At 38.1% G+C, this 15384-nt stretch overlaps 1 protein-coding gene across 1 annotated transcript in view; it reads right to left on the bottom strand.

Moving 5' to 3' along the window:
* SLC35D1 (solute carrier family 35 member D1) overlaps positions 1-15384 on the bottom strand; it is a 46007-nt gene that overhangs the window by 28378 nt on the left and 2245 nt on the right. The window contains exons 4-8 of the mRNA XM_043461025.1: positions 15246-15313; positions 13661-13732; positions 13038-13106; positions 10767-10869; positions 7034-7126 (exon numbers count right to left, since the gene is read on the bottom strand). Coding sequence (XP_043316960.1) covers positions 7034-7126; positions 10767-10869; positions 13038-13106; positions 13661-13732; positions 15246-15313 — 405 coding nt within the window. The remainder of the gene's footprint in view (positions 1-7033; positions 7127-10766; positions 10870-13037; positions 13107-13660; positions 13733-15245; positions 15314-15384) is intronic.

The following is a 15384-nucleotide window of genomic DNA, read 5'->3' as shown; positions in this document are numbered from 1 at the left end:
CTGCCAGAGATGCTCAGAGGACTCAAACAAACCTTGTACACACCAGGACCCAGAGACCCCACAGAGACTGAGACAAGAACTCTGTTTGAGTCTCCCCTGGGAGGTATGGGTCAGCAGTGGATGGCTACAGGGCCAAGGGGCTCTGGGTGCATTAGACCCGGGTATGGCATGCGCCCTCTTGGAGGAGGTGCCATTAACCCCATCATACAGAAAGATCTAGTCATCCGTAAAGAATAACTGATCCAATCCACTCATGTTATGTTTGAGAATACCAAGGCCCAGAAAAAGCAGAAGGGCCCTGTCTCTATGTGAGAAAGAACACTTCAGGGTTTGAGAATCAGTCTATAATGGTTCACAGAGTGACCCAGAAAAGATTAATAACACTGGACAGACTTAAGCAACAGCCTAATAATTCTTCATTATTTAGTAGCAATGCTTAGTAAGAGATACCTTCCGGTAGATAATCTGTGCAGGAACTTTTCCTGTAAAACTCATCTGAGCCATGTAATTTAACCAGTGATAGAATGAAGACATTATACAGTGTACCAGGGCCCACAGTGCTGGCCTTGTGAGAGCGACAGCAATGGGTCTGTTCTCCCATCCCTACGTGAGAACACCTAACTGGGTGTGCTGTCAGAAAGCCAGGCTCCGGTTCCCGACACTCTGAATCACTGGCTTTGTGCTGCACACGTTCCCTTTTGGAGGCAGCGACTGACAAGCTTAAACACAGTCCTTTCCATCTGACACTTCAGAAAGTCACTAGTTAACTGGTGCTTGCTCCATCTTTATCAATGTTAACTAGATATCTTCCGCTAATAGCAAGCTGGCTTTACCACAGTTTTTGTTTTTGTTTTTTTCTAAGGAGTATGTTTTAAAGTTAGAAGATATATGTTTAGAAAAACTAAATGCTGAATATATTGGTTCCTTCGTTTCTGGTAAGCCCAGGACTTTGAGAACTTAAACTTTCTGAAAAATTACACCACACACACACACACACACAGTTTCTCAGAACACTTTGCCAAGGACTAGTATTACATGCTCACTGGGATGAGTTGTACAACTGGATCTTGCCTTTCACTTTTATGGAAATTTAGTTATTTTCTTCACTGGCTTTCAATTTTTCCTTAAAAGCTGTGCCAGTCCCATTAACTGCTCTGTGTAACTCCTGCCTCCCTGGGGTGTTGACCTTTCAGAGCCCTCTTACTGGATTCTTGCTCCAACAAAGGGACGTCTTCCCTTCTCTCCCTACTAAAGTTAACAGTGGGATTTTCAGAAAAATAATTTGGATATGATTTTGCTTCAATTTGAATCCTGGGTTAGGAGTCTGAAACTCTGAAACAGTGAAAACAAGTTAACTTGCCCCACTTCCCCCAGTGATCTTAAAGTTTAGAATTCATCACTGGATAGCCATTATTTACAGAAAAAAAACTTTTTTTTATGTTCCTTTTATAAAATGCAATTTAAATAAATTCATACAGTTGTACAATCAGAAAAAAAATCAGTAATGAAGTCTCCCTCGCATTTCTGTTCTACACTTTCCTATTCTCTCTCTCAGAAGCAAACTGGTGATTACTTTATTAGTTTCATGTATATTCTTCCATAGTTTCTTTACTTAATAGTAAATTAAATGAATGTGTACATATATTTTTATTTTTTCCTTTGTATTTTATTCTAAAGCTAGTATACCAGATGCACTATTTTACACTGCACTTCTTCATTTAACAATTTATCTTGACAACCTTCATTCAACAGAGAGCTTCCAAACAAAATAGCTCTAGGTCAGGAAAGCCGTAAGCCCAATAGATGAGAGCAGTTTATCAGCATAGCTTCCCAGGAGTCAGGGAGCAACTGGGATTGTGCCAGTTGTCAGGAAAAGCAGCTCAGTCTCCACACTGGCATGCCTTCTACGCCTCAGACACGCTGTCTCAGCCCTGAAGAGGCCCTACCTACAGAACCCATCAACTTAGTGGATCCAACCTACTCAGTTACCGCATGACAAAGCAGGCCTAGAGAGCAGAGGGCACCTGCCCAGAGCCAGACAGTGCTCATAAAACGACCTGGAGGTTGCTGGTCTTTTGCATTCTGGCCCCAAGTTCTCTCAGCTGTACCACTTATGTCACAAACTTTTAGGGATGTGTCGTTATCGAAACAGTAAATTTCAAATTCCTGTGCCTAGCACTGGTTCCAACTTAGAAGGAAGTGGGGTGTGGTGTGGCAGGAAGAGGGAGACACTAGTTGTAGAGGCAGGAAATCTGGGGTCTAGTCCAGAGCCCTCTTTGGGCCCAGTTCCCTCATCTGTGAGATAAGAGGCTGGAACCACACGCTCTCTAAAGGCTCTCTGCTAAAAGCTCCGAAGTCCTTGACTAACACCTTCTAACCACACGGAAGATTTTGGTCCTTGGGGCTGTGCCTGTGCCCAGGTTGTCAATTCCACCTGGAACGTACCTTTTGTTTCTCTGCCTCTACATCTTTCAAGGCCCACTCTGACTTCTCCTGGTATTTACCTCCTCAGAAAACGTACCCTGTGAACAAGCTCCTACCTCAGCCCTTAGAATACTTGGCCTAGACTACCCCTTCTAAGGAGCCACACCAACTGGTCTCTGAGTCCAAACATTCAGTGTCTGCTCAAACGAAGCTTATAAAGATGCTTTCCCTAATCATCTTATCCAAAATAGCACTTCCCTAATCACTCTCTTCCTTGTTTTATCTCTCTTTATAGCTCTTACTATATAATTTATGTGTAGTCTATCTTACACCATTGGAATGTAAGCTCCTTTGAAGCAACGGCATGTGTTTTTAACTTAAAACAGCACCTGACATATAAGAAGCACTCAATAAATATATGTTGAATGAAGTAATTATTTGTAAACAATTAACAACAAAGCCAAGCTGCAGAGACTCCACTTCTAATATTAATCTGAGATATCTCTTCCATTCAATAACTTGTTCTGTATGCACAGTCCCAAACAGGGGAAAAAGTCAGTCAGGGAGTCAGCAAATGGCTTTGGGAGATAGATGTGATCAGGCAAACAGCAAGAGATCTCCTTGGAGTCAGAAAGACTGGTTTTAGGGAATTCCCTGGTGGTCCACTGGTTAGGACTCTGCGCTTCCACTTCAGGGGACCCAGGTTTGATCCCTGGTCAGGAACCTAAAATCCCTCAAGTTGCATGGTATGGTCAAACAAAGAAACAAACAAAAGGCAGAGTGGTTCTAGTACTAAACTCTGTCATCAGGTAACCTCAAGCGTGTCTTTAACCTCTACAAACCAGATTAACAACCTACCACACAGGTACACAATGAAGGTGAGGGAAAAATGATTAACACGGAAGCATCTTATCAGGTACAAAGCACCATATCCTATAGGTGAAGTATTACTTGAACACCAGAAGTAGACTGAAATTGTTAATACGGAACAGTTCTATTTAAAGCTAAACTGTCACACCAAAAAGTTTCCACTCTTTTAAAAAAAAAAATACATGCACATACATGAATGTTTGCCCACTTATACATACACATATATTGAAGGGGAAACCCAACCTAAAACACACACACTGAACATGAACTGGACTTAAGAGAAAACACTTACTTGAAATCCTGCCATGTATTCTACTCTGTAATGTGAACCCTTTTGCCAGAACTTCAGACAAGCAGTCCATTGACTATGAAACTGAACCTTTCAGTGGAAGGAATCAACAGCAACCTCTGGTAGGATACCATGAGCCTCTGGGACATGTTAAGGCATCTATGGCTTCCCCCCAGTGCTTCTGTGCTGATCAATAAAAGCAAACCATTCAACCACTTCTGTAAGTTGTACCTCTAATGATGACACTCACAGAACAGGTCAGTGTTGCTTGCTGCAGTTGGTGGATCAGGAAACCCAGCCCTATCTTCTCTAACAAGCCAAGCTTGATATTTCACCCACACCTGCTTCTTCCTACAACACTGATAGTAGTGACTGACGGGCATACACTTTGGTGCTGGATCTTACACACCTCTGTAGCATGTCAAATGTCTTCCTAGAGTGGCAGACTGTGTTGTGTTTCTCACATATTCCCAAGAGAACTTAGCACAGGGCTTTCACAGCACAAGAAATATGCTCAGAAATACTGAACTGACTGAATCTGAACTGAATTTGAAATTGTAGTTACAAGCATACAAAAACTTAGAAACAAAGGAATTTAGAAACAGAATCAAAATCAGAATTCTTGGAGTTCCTAAGTGCCAAATTTAATTCAAAACCTACCAAAGAGTACTGATTATTCATATCATTTGTATTTTCATTCTATTTGTACACAAAGTTCCATAAGATAGTCATTCCCTCTCCAGCAAGGAGGTGGAATTGATCAACTTACATTTTCCAACCCACAATGCCCCCAACAGTTCTCCCACAGAACCTATTTCACTGATGACTCTGATGCTGACAGGTCTGCTCCCCAAGACAACTAAATGATCCTCAGAGGCAAGAATACCACCTAATTCATCTTTCTTTCATATCACCTGAGCCCAGAGACACATAACAGCACTAAATAACTACCCGAGAATATTAGAAGGAGAGAAAGTTAAGAAAAAGAGCTTGAGATTTTAAGCCTGCCAGCCAGTAGGTCCATACTTTAAAAGAATCATAGTAATTGATAATAAGAATGAGGATGAACAAACATGTGAAACCCAAAAACACTGATGGGGTTGATCACAAAGCAAATGAGTTTAGTCTCCCTAATTAGTTTATCATCCCAACTTGAAAGCATTTAGATAAATTCTGTCATTCTTTAAAAACATTATTCTTTCAAAAAAAAACCTTTCGTGACCTTTGCCTGGCATTTTTAAGAAAAACAAAAAGATTACTCAAATTCCACTCCTCTGCCTTAAAAAAGAAGAGTAAAATCTAAATCTCATCCCAATATAGGTGGCAAAGTCATTTTTTCCACTATAAGTAAACACTTATATTGAAGCATGTAAAATTGAAAGTACGTTAGTGAACTTCAAAACATGCATGAATTTTGCTACAACCTGGCAGGCAACTTCTAGTTAAATGATCATCACTCTGGAATGAAGAAACACCTCCTTCAGTCAATTTTTTCAAGTAGCTACAAGCTACTAGTCAGTTTCAAATTAACGAAAATTACATATTTTCATTCGTGTAGAATACCTAGCCACATTAACTCTTCCAACTTTCTCATGTACAAATTGGCCTGAAGATTTGGAACATTTGTACTGCCATGAGGTATCGAGTTATTTTACATTACATTCTTGCCCCAAAGCTAAAGGGTGCTTCTGCTCGGGTTAGCTAGAGGTAGGCAGAGCACTGAAGAGACCATGGTCCCTGCAATCAGGCTTGGGTTTAAGGCCCGACTCTACTACCCCGCTGACAGTATGATGCTGGGCAAGTTATTCAATCTCTCTGAACTTCTATTTCCACAATGATAAAACAGGGTTAATTCAGGGACTTCCCTGGTGGTCCAGTGGCTAAGACTCTGAGCTCCCAATGCAAGGGACCTGGGCTTAATTTCTGGTCAGAGAACTAGATCCCACATGCAGCAACTAAAGATCCTGCATGCCATAAGTAATACTGAATATCCCACGTGCTGCAACTAAGACCCAATGCAGCCAAATAAATAAAATAAAAATAAATTTTAACTTTTTTTTAAAAATAGGGTTAATTCAAATTTCCCATAGCTGTTACGGGATCCATAAAGTGAAATTCGCTCAGTCGTGTCCAACTGTTTGCAACCCCATGGACTATACAGTGCCTGGAATACTGGACTGGGTTACCCTTTCCCTTCTCCAGGGGATCAAATCCAGGTTTCCCGCACTCCAGGTGGATTCTTTACCAGCTGAGCCACAAGGGAAGCCCAAGAATACTAGAGTGGGTAGCCTATCCCTCCTCCAACGGATCTTCCCAACCCAGGAATTGAACCAGGGTCTCCTGCATTGCAGGTGGATTCTTTACCAACTGAGCGATCAGGGAATCCTTGGGGACCATATCACACTATATACACATAAAGTGAGTAGCACATAACAAGAACTCAATAAATGTTAGTTTCTCTTCCCACTTTTTTCACAGCCACAAAAAAAACTTATTCAATACTCTATTCATTAAAACATTTACATATGTTCTATGCCAGTTTTACGAGAAAGAGCTCTTGATTAAAAAAAAAAAATAGCTTTATAAGCAGTCACTCTTCTCCTACAGCTGATTTTTTTTTTAACAGCCTAACTATTTCCAAAAACCTGTGCTTTACTTTGGTTCTGACTGATTTATGGAATTTGTCACTGTCATTAGAATAAATAATCAACACATTTATTCTGAAGAAACTACTAGCCAGGGGAATCATTAGAAGGACTTCTGGTACAAAAATCCTTGGCAGAATTCTAGATTTCCATTAAGTTCTCAAAATTTTGTGAATTCTAACAAAATGTTACCAATTTTTATCCTATGAATATGCATTTGTTTCAGAGAAAAATTCCTGTCTGGATTTAGCTTGTTATGTTATTCTGAATTTAGCTAGACATTTGCAGAAAATGAGTTAACTACTATATTAGTTGCTATTTATGTGGTTAAGTCACCACTGGGCTAAATATCTCCTGAGGGGAAAAAAACAGTCTGGGATTTAAGCCAGCATAACAACTGTCACCAAAACGGAGAGCTTCTGGAGATGCCAAGCATTTTGTTTAGGTTTGATGAATTCTACTACTTCAGCATTTTTTGTTTTTCAAGGATAGTTGCTACTATTCCTATCTGTAGTTTAGCAGAAATGTAAAAGTTCCCTTCCTCTAACCTTCTGGCATGTAAGAGAAGGACGATAGACGGCATGCACTATTTTTATGTTGACAGCCAGAGCTATTTTAAGCTATTTTACTACTATCCAAAAAGGTTAGCATGACATTAGTAAGCTAAAAAGTAAATTCTTGGTTTTTGGTCACTTAATAAGAACATTACTTTTTAACAACCCAACTGTCTATCTTTTGGTCATACAAATAAAAATAAAGTTCCAAAACATAAGGCATGATTGAAGCCATAATTAGAAAGTCTTACCTTTTGGGCATCTCCCGTAAAATATGCAATGGCCAGGGTGGGCAGAATCATGAACAGTGCATTGTAATAGAGCAGACCATATTTTCCCAGCTCCTAGGAGAGTAAAAAATTAGGTGGTTCATTTGGTTCCAGCAGATAGATGGAGACAACCCTGAACAGAGCACCACCCCCATTATACACACACACCACTCCCCCCACAATACACATAGCACATTAAGTCAGAAGTTTTGCAAACACTAAGAAATAACCTAAACTTTCAAAAAAAAAAAGCAAACTTACAAGATTTTTAGTTTATTTGACATAAGTTCCTTGAGTACTTAAAATCAGAGAAATAAAAATGATATCAAGTGGCTGTCTCAAAACAGCAAGGAGAAAATAAGTTATTTTGAACAAAAAACATATCTCTCTATAGAGACATGTCCTTGGAGCCCTTCCCTTTCCAGAACGGAATCAAAAGTCCCCAGATTAGTCCTGGGCTGTTCCAGAAACGTAACAGTGCGATTTAAGAGAGAAGGAAGGCCAGATCCACACACACAGACTCACACCTAGAACAACATAGACAGACTTAACTTCCCAGTATTTCTGAAGTTATTTCTGAAAATGTACATGGGACATACAATGAAGATTAAGATTACTAGAAAAAAAAAAGGAGACAAAAAGAAAAAGATCACCATTACCCTACAATTCCCAAAACATGGTATGATTAGCTGTGCCCTCAGCTACTTGGGAGCAAAAAAGGACTGCACACATCTTCAAACACAGGGAACCTATGAGAACTCTGGATCTACTTGTGATTCACACAGTTCTGGGACATTCAGCAGGAAGCCATCACCTGAAAAAGCAGTCCTAGAGTTCAGGGGATAAAGGAGTAGTGAGGATAGGGCCATAATATCTGCCTAACTTCTGTGATTGAAAGATCACCAACTGATATGAAAAGTCAAACTACCTTCTCAAAAGCAGATTTTTTTTTCTTCAATGATTTTTTAAAAAGTTTTTATTTTATATTGGCATATAGTTGATTAACAATGTTGTGTTACTTAGTTTCAGGTGTACACAAAGTCATTCAGTCATACATATACATGTTAAATCTATTCTTTTTCAAATTCTTTTCCCACTTAGGTTATTACAGAACATTGAGCGGAGTTCCCTGTGCTTTATCAAAAGCAGCTTTGAAAAAAAAAAAAAAAAAGCAGCTTTGAAAAACTGGAAACAAAGATGCAACAATAGAAAGCTAGTCGATTAGACTATGATACACTCATACAATGAAATGTTATGCAGCCACTAAAAATGGTTAGTAACACTGGTAAGGAAGGTGTTCATGAAACAGTACTAAATGAAAAATACAAATTAGAAAAAACATTAGTTATCACCACTCTTTTAAGTTTTTCTCATAGTTAAGTGTGTACATGCATATACAAACACATACATTCCTACAAAAGGGTATCTACCGAAACAGTGCTTCTCACTCAATGGTGGAATTAAGAGAGATTTATATTTTCTTCCTCTTGTTTATCTATGTTTTCTACCACTTCTATTATAAATACATGTTATTTGTATGAATTCTTTAAAGTTAAAAATGTTTTAAATTCAGGAGCTGCATTCACGTCTGAAATACAGCACTAAGTCCTTAGGCCATGGGATTCATGCTCAAAGAACCATGATTACAAGTAGTTTTGAAATTATAGGTAATAAAACTCCAGATATACTGAAAGCATCTCAGACAGCAAGAAAAAAGCCATAGTAGGGCAAAGCAGCCTGTAACTTCAGGTGCCCCCTCAGCAAGAGATGTGTTATCCAGGAAGCAGAGGATGCTACACACACACCCCACCCAGACAACTGACAAAGGCCAAACTGTTGTTTTTTCTTTTTACTTGCTGCTCTGAATCTCTTTTCTCCTGTCCTCTTAAACAGAGGACATCGACTAAAATTTAATTTAGGGCATCATCATAAATATGCATTATATACTGTGTTTTTACATGATGTTGCCATTTTTGAGTAGTCCACCTGACTGTCACAGTTTTCCTGTTTCTCCTGTTATTAGCCAACCTTTTATACTGCTGGTAAGCCTCTTCCTCTAGAAAGGATTGTTGCTCCTAATCCATGAACTATGAAAAGCAGATCAATATGCTTAAAAGTTCTAATACAAGTAAGTCACAAGTCATTTCTGAATGAGGAACTAAAGGACACCCCTTGGAATAAAATAAAATACAGAAACCATCTTCGCTTTTTTTCTACATTCTAGGACGTAATCCAGTAGTCATGTATGGATGTGAGAGTTGGACCGAAGGATTGATGCTTTTGAACGGTGGTGTTGGAGAAGACTCTTGAGAATCCCTTGGACTGCAAGGAGATCCAACCAGTCAATCCTAAAGGAAATCAGTCCTGAATATTCATTGGAAGGACTGATGCTGAAGCTAAAACTCCAATACTCTGGACACTGGATGCAAAGAACTGACTCATGTGAAAAGACCCCGATGCTGGAAAAGATTGAAGGCAGAAGGAGAAGGGGATGACAGAGGATGAGATGGTTGGATGGCATCACCAACTCGACGGACATGAGTTTGAGTAAACTCTGGGAGCTGGTGATGGACAGGGAGGCCTGGCATGCTGCGGTCCATGGGGTCCACGCGGTCCAAAGAGTCAGGACACGACTGAGTGACTGAACTGAACTGAGGCTGTACTCTAGGTTGTGCTATCTAACACAGTAGTCACAGGCCAAATGCAGCTATTTCAATTTAATTACAATTACACTAAACTACTACTGCAGTTCCTCAATTAGGCCATCACGTTTCAAGTGCTCAACAGCTATGTGTGGCTAGGTGCTACCATTAACGGATAGGAAGAAATAACAGATTTCCATCATTACAGAATTGTACTGGACAGTACTGTTTTAGACAGCTAAGGCTGGTGGACTAATAAAATGTTATTATTCCTACCTATTTCCAAAGCAGCAAAAACACAGAGCAAAACTAAATCTCAAACTGCTCCCTTTTCTCTAGCTATAGTACAAAGATAAAAAGTTTTAATAGTAGCTTCCATTAAAATGCAACCATCACATAGTCATCAAGGCAAATAAATGGAGAAAAAGACATAAAAGGTGTGTTCAAAGAAAAGTTGTTGGAAATAGAGATCTGTACTGTCCCTAGATCTTCTAGGTTAATTTAGAAATGATTTAAAGTATATGGGAGGATGTGCATAGGTTACATGTAAATACTACTCCATTTTATATAAGGTACTTGAGCATCCAAGGATTTTTGTAATCTCAGGGGTTCCTGGAACCAGTCCACCAAAGATACTGAGGGGCAACTGTCTGCAGGACAAATATGCAAAGTCCATTCTTGTTCTGCAGCTCCTAAATCACGTCTGAAATCTGCTCAAGGGCTTCCAGATACTTCTCTCTTGTCCAGGTCCCTCACCAACTCCTCCAGGACATAGCCATGAACATTCATGACACTTTTCTCTAATGAACATTTCTTATATCACTATCCCACTTAAAGTCAATATTCACCCAGTCCCTTCCAGAAAAGCCAACAGTAAAATCTAATTGCTAATTAGAAAATAAAGTTTCTTACATGAGCACCAAGGTCCAGGCATTTTACCCTCAGAGATTCCCTAGTCTTTCTCATCTTTCCTAAGTATCTTCCTTTATTCTCCACTTTTTCCCTGAAGGACTGACATGACCATTCCCAGTATCAGTAAACATCTCTTAAAGAAGCGTTAGATTGCTACCTACTTTTGAATCTAATTTTTGTTTTACGTAGGCACCATTTGCTGCTGTCAGGACATCATTTATCAGAATAAAAACATATCCTTCCAGATCAAACGCCAAGTCAGAGCTGCAAAACAAAAACAACACTTTAATAACAACTAACATTTAAAGAACATGCATTAAATTTTAAATAGATCTGAACTACAATATTTCCAAGAACATATGCTTATCTCTGTAAGTGAATATTACACATTTTATCAGCTACTAGTATTTCCTGGCTCCAGGTTACAGTTTGCAATTTCATAATCAGTAAGGCAGTCTGCAGAAATGAGAAGCACTAATGCTTAAACACAGTCATTAGAAATAATCAGCCTTGTCAGTTAATAGCACACTATTCTTAATTCAAAGTCAGGCAAGACAGAATCAACCAAATTCACCATTACAGTACATCTGAAGCAAGCAGAAGGCATCAGAGCTCAATTTCACAGATAAGGAAACCAAAAGGAGAATGAAGTTGTTAACATGTCATTTTTCAAAGGTTCACACAAAAGATAGGGTTATCTTGCAGAGATGGCTGGGCCACTGGGTGGAATTTCTGAAGTGTGGATTGCGGTTAGTTCTGAGATCATGTTACACTAGTGTCTAAGTACACAGCGTAGACTCAAATACTTAAAATAATTTCCCAGTAAGCCTACTACATATAACTAGTGAGACTAGGGAAACTGAAGTTTCTTAGTATTTTGCAGAGCACCAGGCAGAAGAACTTAGTAAACTGAAGAGAATAAATGAAAATCTAAGAAGAATATGCCATCAGCATACTTTAGCACCCTAGCTAAAATACCCTAGCACCCTAGCCTAGGGGCCCCACATTCTGTGATTCTGCAAAGGTGTTATCTCTTTGGAGTTCAACTACTCCATGGGACAGACTTCTGAGCAGCTCTATGCCACTGCAATGTCGGGCAGAACTACCTAATGACCACTCCCTCTTCCAAGCAGCCTGACAACCCTCTAACTCTTCCTCCAAATTTCTTTCCCAAGTAAAAGGTTCTAATGAGATAAGGCTGGGCCAGATAGCAATCTGCCTCAGAAACTTTTTGCAGGTTAGAGTTATCTCGGAGAAACTCCTGTGTTTGGTTCAATTTTGGATCCCACCAGCTTCGGTGGGATCCAAGCTTATTAGCAGGGCACTTTTAAAAAGAATGGTAGGCGATTCACACAGAATTTTTCTCCAAGAAGGCAAGATTACCTAGAGGGAAAAGCAGTCAGCTATATAACAAAATTCTAGTAACTAATTACATTTTTTTTTAGAATGAAATTTAACTGGGAGAGTTAGGGTGGAACAGAATTGACTTATATTCCCCCACACACGCACCTGTATTACAGGGATATGATAAAGGTCAATGAGCCAATTCAAGAAGCACACTGGAACTCCCGGATGGAAAATATATGTCAGGTAGAATCTGCAACATTAGCAAACCCATACGTGCATGCTCTGGGCTGAGTAAAATGTTGTAGAAGACTTCTACTCATCATTTCCATTTTCTGGGTCTTTGTATATGTGCTGCCAAAGCAAGTACTACTTTTCTGAGTCTCTGGATATACATTTTCTTCATTTTAAAATTAAAACTTAAGAACAATGGAAAAAAGCTTTAATAATTTAATAGAATATCGAAGTTTTGGCATTTGTGACTCCTTAGGTGAAGCCAAATAAAGCAATTCTGTTATTTATTATCCCGTAAGGCAAATAATTCACAATCATTTGCCTTCTCTGCGACACCATTTTCTTTAGCAGCATGCAAAGGAAAAGAATGCTACACGGTTTATAAAAGAACACAGGCTCTGCAGTCAGGCATAGACTCAAATTCCAGGTCTGCCATTTAATAGCTATGTGACCTCGAGCAAGTTATGGAACTTAGATTTTCATTTCCTTAACATAAATAGGAAAATAATACCCATACCATTCAGTGTAGTTGTGAAAAACACATAAATAGTATGTGTAAAATACCAACATATGGAATGGCATATGGTATGCACTCAATAAATAGAAGACAGCATAATAAACTCTAAATTACATGAATTTAACTTTTAAGAATCCCAAGAATCTGATTTTGCTAGCCTTAATCGTCATACAACCAAAAAGATTTAACGTTTTGAAGTCTCTGAATACCTTTCAAAGACATGGTTCTTATTTAGTCTATAAAAAATTCTTTTCATTGGTAATTAATCATTTATTATCAGTAAGTACTGACAAATTCTAATGCACTCTCATAGGTTTTATACGGGCCCACATCTTACCTTGCAGCTACAAAGGCTCCAATAATCATTGCAAATACAGTCATCTTAATACCCCAAGAAAAAGTCTTCCTATAAAATAATTTAAAAATATACATGTGGCTTTAGTTATTTACAAACACTCATTTTCCAACAAAAATATGTTTTCTTCCAAAAAAACTATAAACAAATGATTCCAAGGAATTGGATATTTAAAAGAACTCTTCTAATGAAGCAAAAACTTATTTTCTTATATAAATAAGTATGCTTATTCCCTATTCTTATGTTATTATTATTGAGTTTACATTTTTGCAAATCAGATTTCTTTAGTCAGAAAATAGTCACACACATTTGTAGTAAAGCAGCGTAGTCATGAATATGATTTAAAACCCATACTGAACTTCTGACTCAGCTTCACCCAGTGGCTTCAGTAGGTATAGGAATTCTTGAAAGCATACCTCATGTTCAGACAGGCTTCCATAAGGAAGTCCTAAACTATTAATTCCTATGGCAAAGGAAGAAAGCTGCTTAAACTCAAAAGATAGAGTAAAACAACACAAACAATTGGAATATCTTACATATGCTGGACACCTTTTCAGGGAGCTAAAAACTTGTTAAAGACTAAATACATTAGAAATTTAGCTCACTTGAGTAAAACTCCTTCAGCAAACATTGTAAACAGGATGGAGAACCTTCTCAGAACTGTAAACATTGGCAAGCTGAAAAAAAACAAACGAAAAAATACTTAGGTAGAGTAAAATTTGATTATCCAAAATTAGTATTTTAAAATAATGCTAACCTTTTCCATTATAAAAAGTCCATGCTGACTAATCTGTCACTAAATTAAATCCTTACTTCTCTATAGAAAGTATTTAAAAGTCTCAGAGGGTTGCTTTTAAAAACTACTAGAAGCGAAAAACTAATTACAAAATGGTAGAAAATATACATCTGTTATCAAAGACTAGTAACAGTCACTTTTTAATTTTACCCAGCTTATTATGTTAGACATACTCATGTTGGTCTTTAAAAGATCTTTCTTTTCTAGCCTGATCTCCCTTCCAAGCCCTAACCTTCAAACAACATTGGTGATCATTTTATTCTATAAAACATTCCTTGATTGTCCTTTTGTGGCAGTAATTCTTTCTTCCTCTGAATTCCCAGAGTATTTTGCTTACACTAATCAAACATACAGCCTCTTGCAATATAATTATTTCTGACTCTATCATCCCACTCCAAAGTGCCTTATACTTGGCTAGCAATCAAAGATGGGGCATGAATAGATGGATAGATGACTGACAATGGAAGAAAAAGAGCAAACTCTATACACAAGTAGCACTCTGCAGCAGGTGTGTATTTCTTTCCAAAATGGGTAATGAGATGTATGGATAAAAGGATGCCCCACACATGATAAACATGACTTCCATAGAACCCTCCCCAGAAATATCATCGTGGTCATTCTGTCAAGTTTCTTGGGTCTGAGGAAATGAAAAAACCTTCGCCTCTGACCCTCAGAGATCTCTCCATTCTGTTTTATAATCACCCATTACACCAGAGGTTTAACCACGTGGCAGTGGTGAAACCTTGGGTTTCTGTTAAATGGTTTCCCTGTGTGTATATTTTTAACATCACATGTTCCTGATACATAAACTCCTTAAGTGGAGAAGACAAGAACTGGGAAGTTACAGGGTAATAAGAGAGTACTGTCAAGGAGTAGACAGCTATTGCTTCTTTCTAAAAGTGAAAATGCTGCCTCTACAGTCATATGACCATGGGAAAAAAATTAATATTTTTATCAGGGTTCTATCAGATGTTATTTTAACTACCTCATGTTAATGAAAAGCTACATCTAATCTTACTTGCGAAATTTGCCTAAAATATAATATTTAAAAATTGTACTAAAGAATTGAAATCTCAGAAGGCTAACATATATCCTTCACTATTATATGTCTGGAAAAATAATGAAAATCTCCCATCACAGTATTTTATAACATTTTAAAGCTTCTATCATCAAAGTGAAAGGGAAAAAACCCAAAACAAACAAAAAACTCCTCTTCCTCTTCCAACTTAAAGAGATTAAACTAAAACCTTTGGTGTAATCTTTATTTAGTAACAGAAGCTTTCTGGTCCTTTCTTTTTCCAGAATCAGTAACAATGTGTTAAACATTTGACATTCAAGTACAATTTTAAGAATACATTATATTAACCTCACTAGTAAAATAAAGTTATCCATACTTCAGTTTCTTTGTGCTGAACAGTCCCGTGATTTGGTTCCCAAAATATAGTAGAGGTAGTGGAAACGTCTAGAAAATTTAAAAAGGGATAACAAAACTCAATAATAAAGACAGCTACAACAAGGTCCTTTTCAAACAGA

Source organism: Cervus canadensis, chromosome 2 (assembly GCF_019320065.1).
Source record: "Cervus canadensis isolate Bull #8, Minnesota chromosome 2, ASM1932006v1, whole genome shotgun sequence".
NCBI lineage: Eukaryota > Metazoa > Chordata > Mammalia > Artiodactyla > Cervidae > Cervus > Cervus canadensis.
Note: the sequence above shows the minus strand (reverse complement) of the source record. Positions and strands in the feature narration are given on the sequence as shown.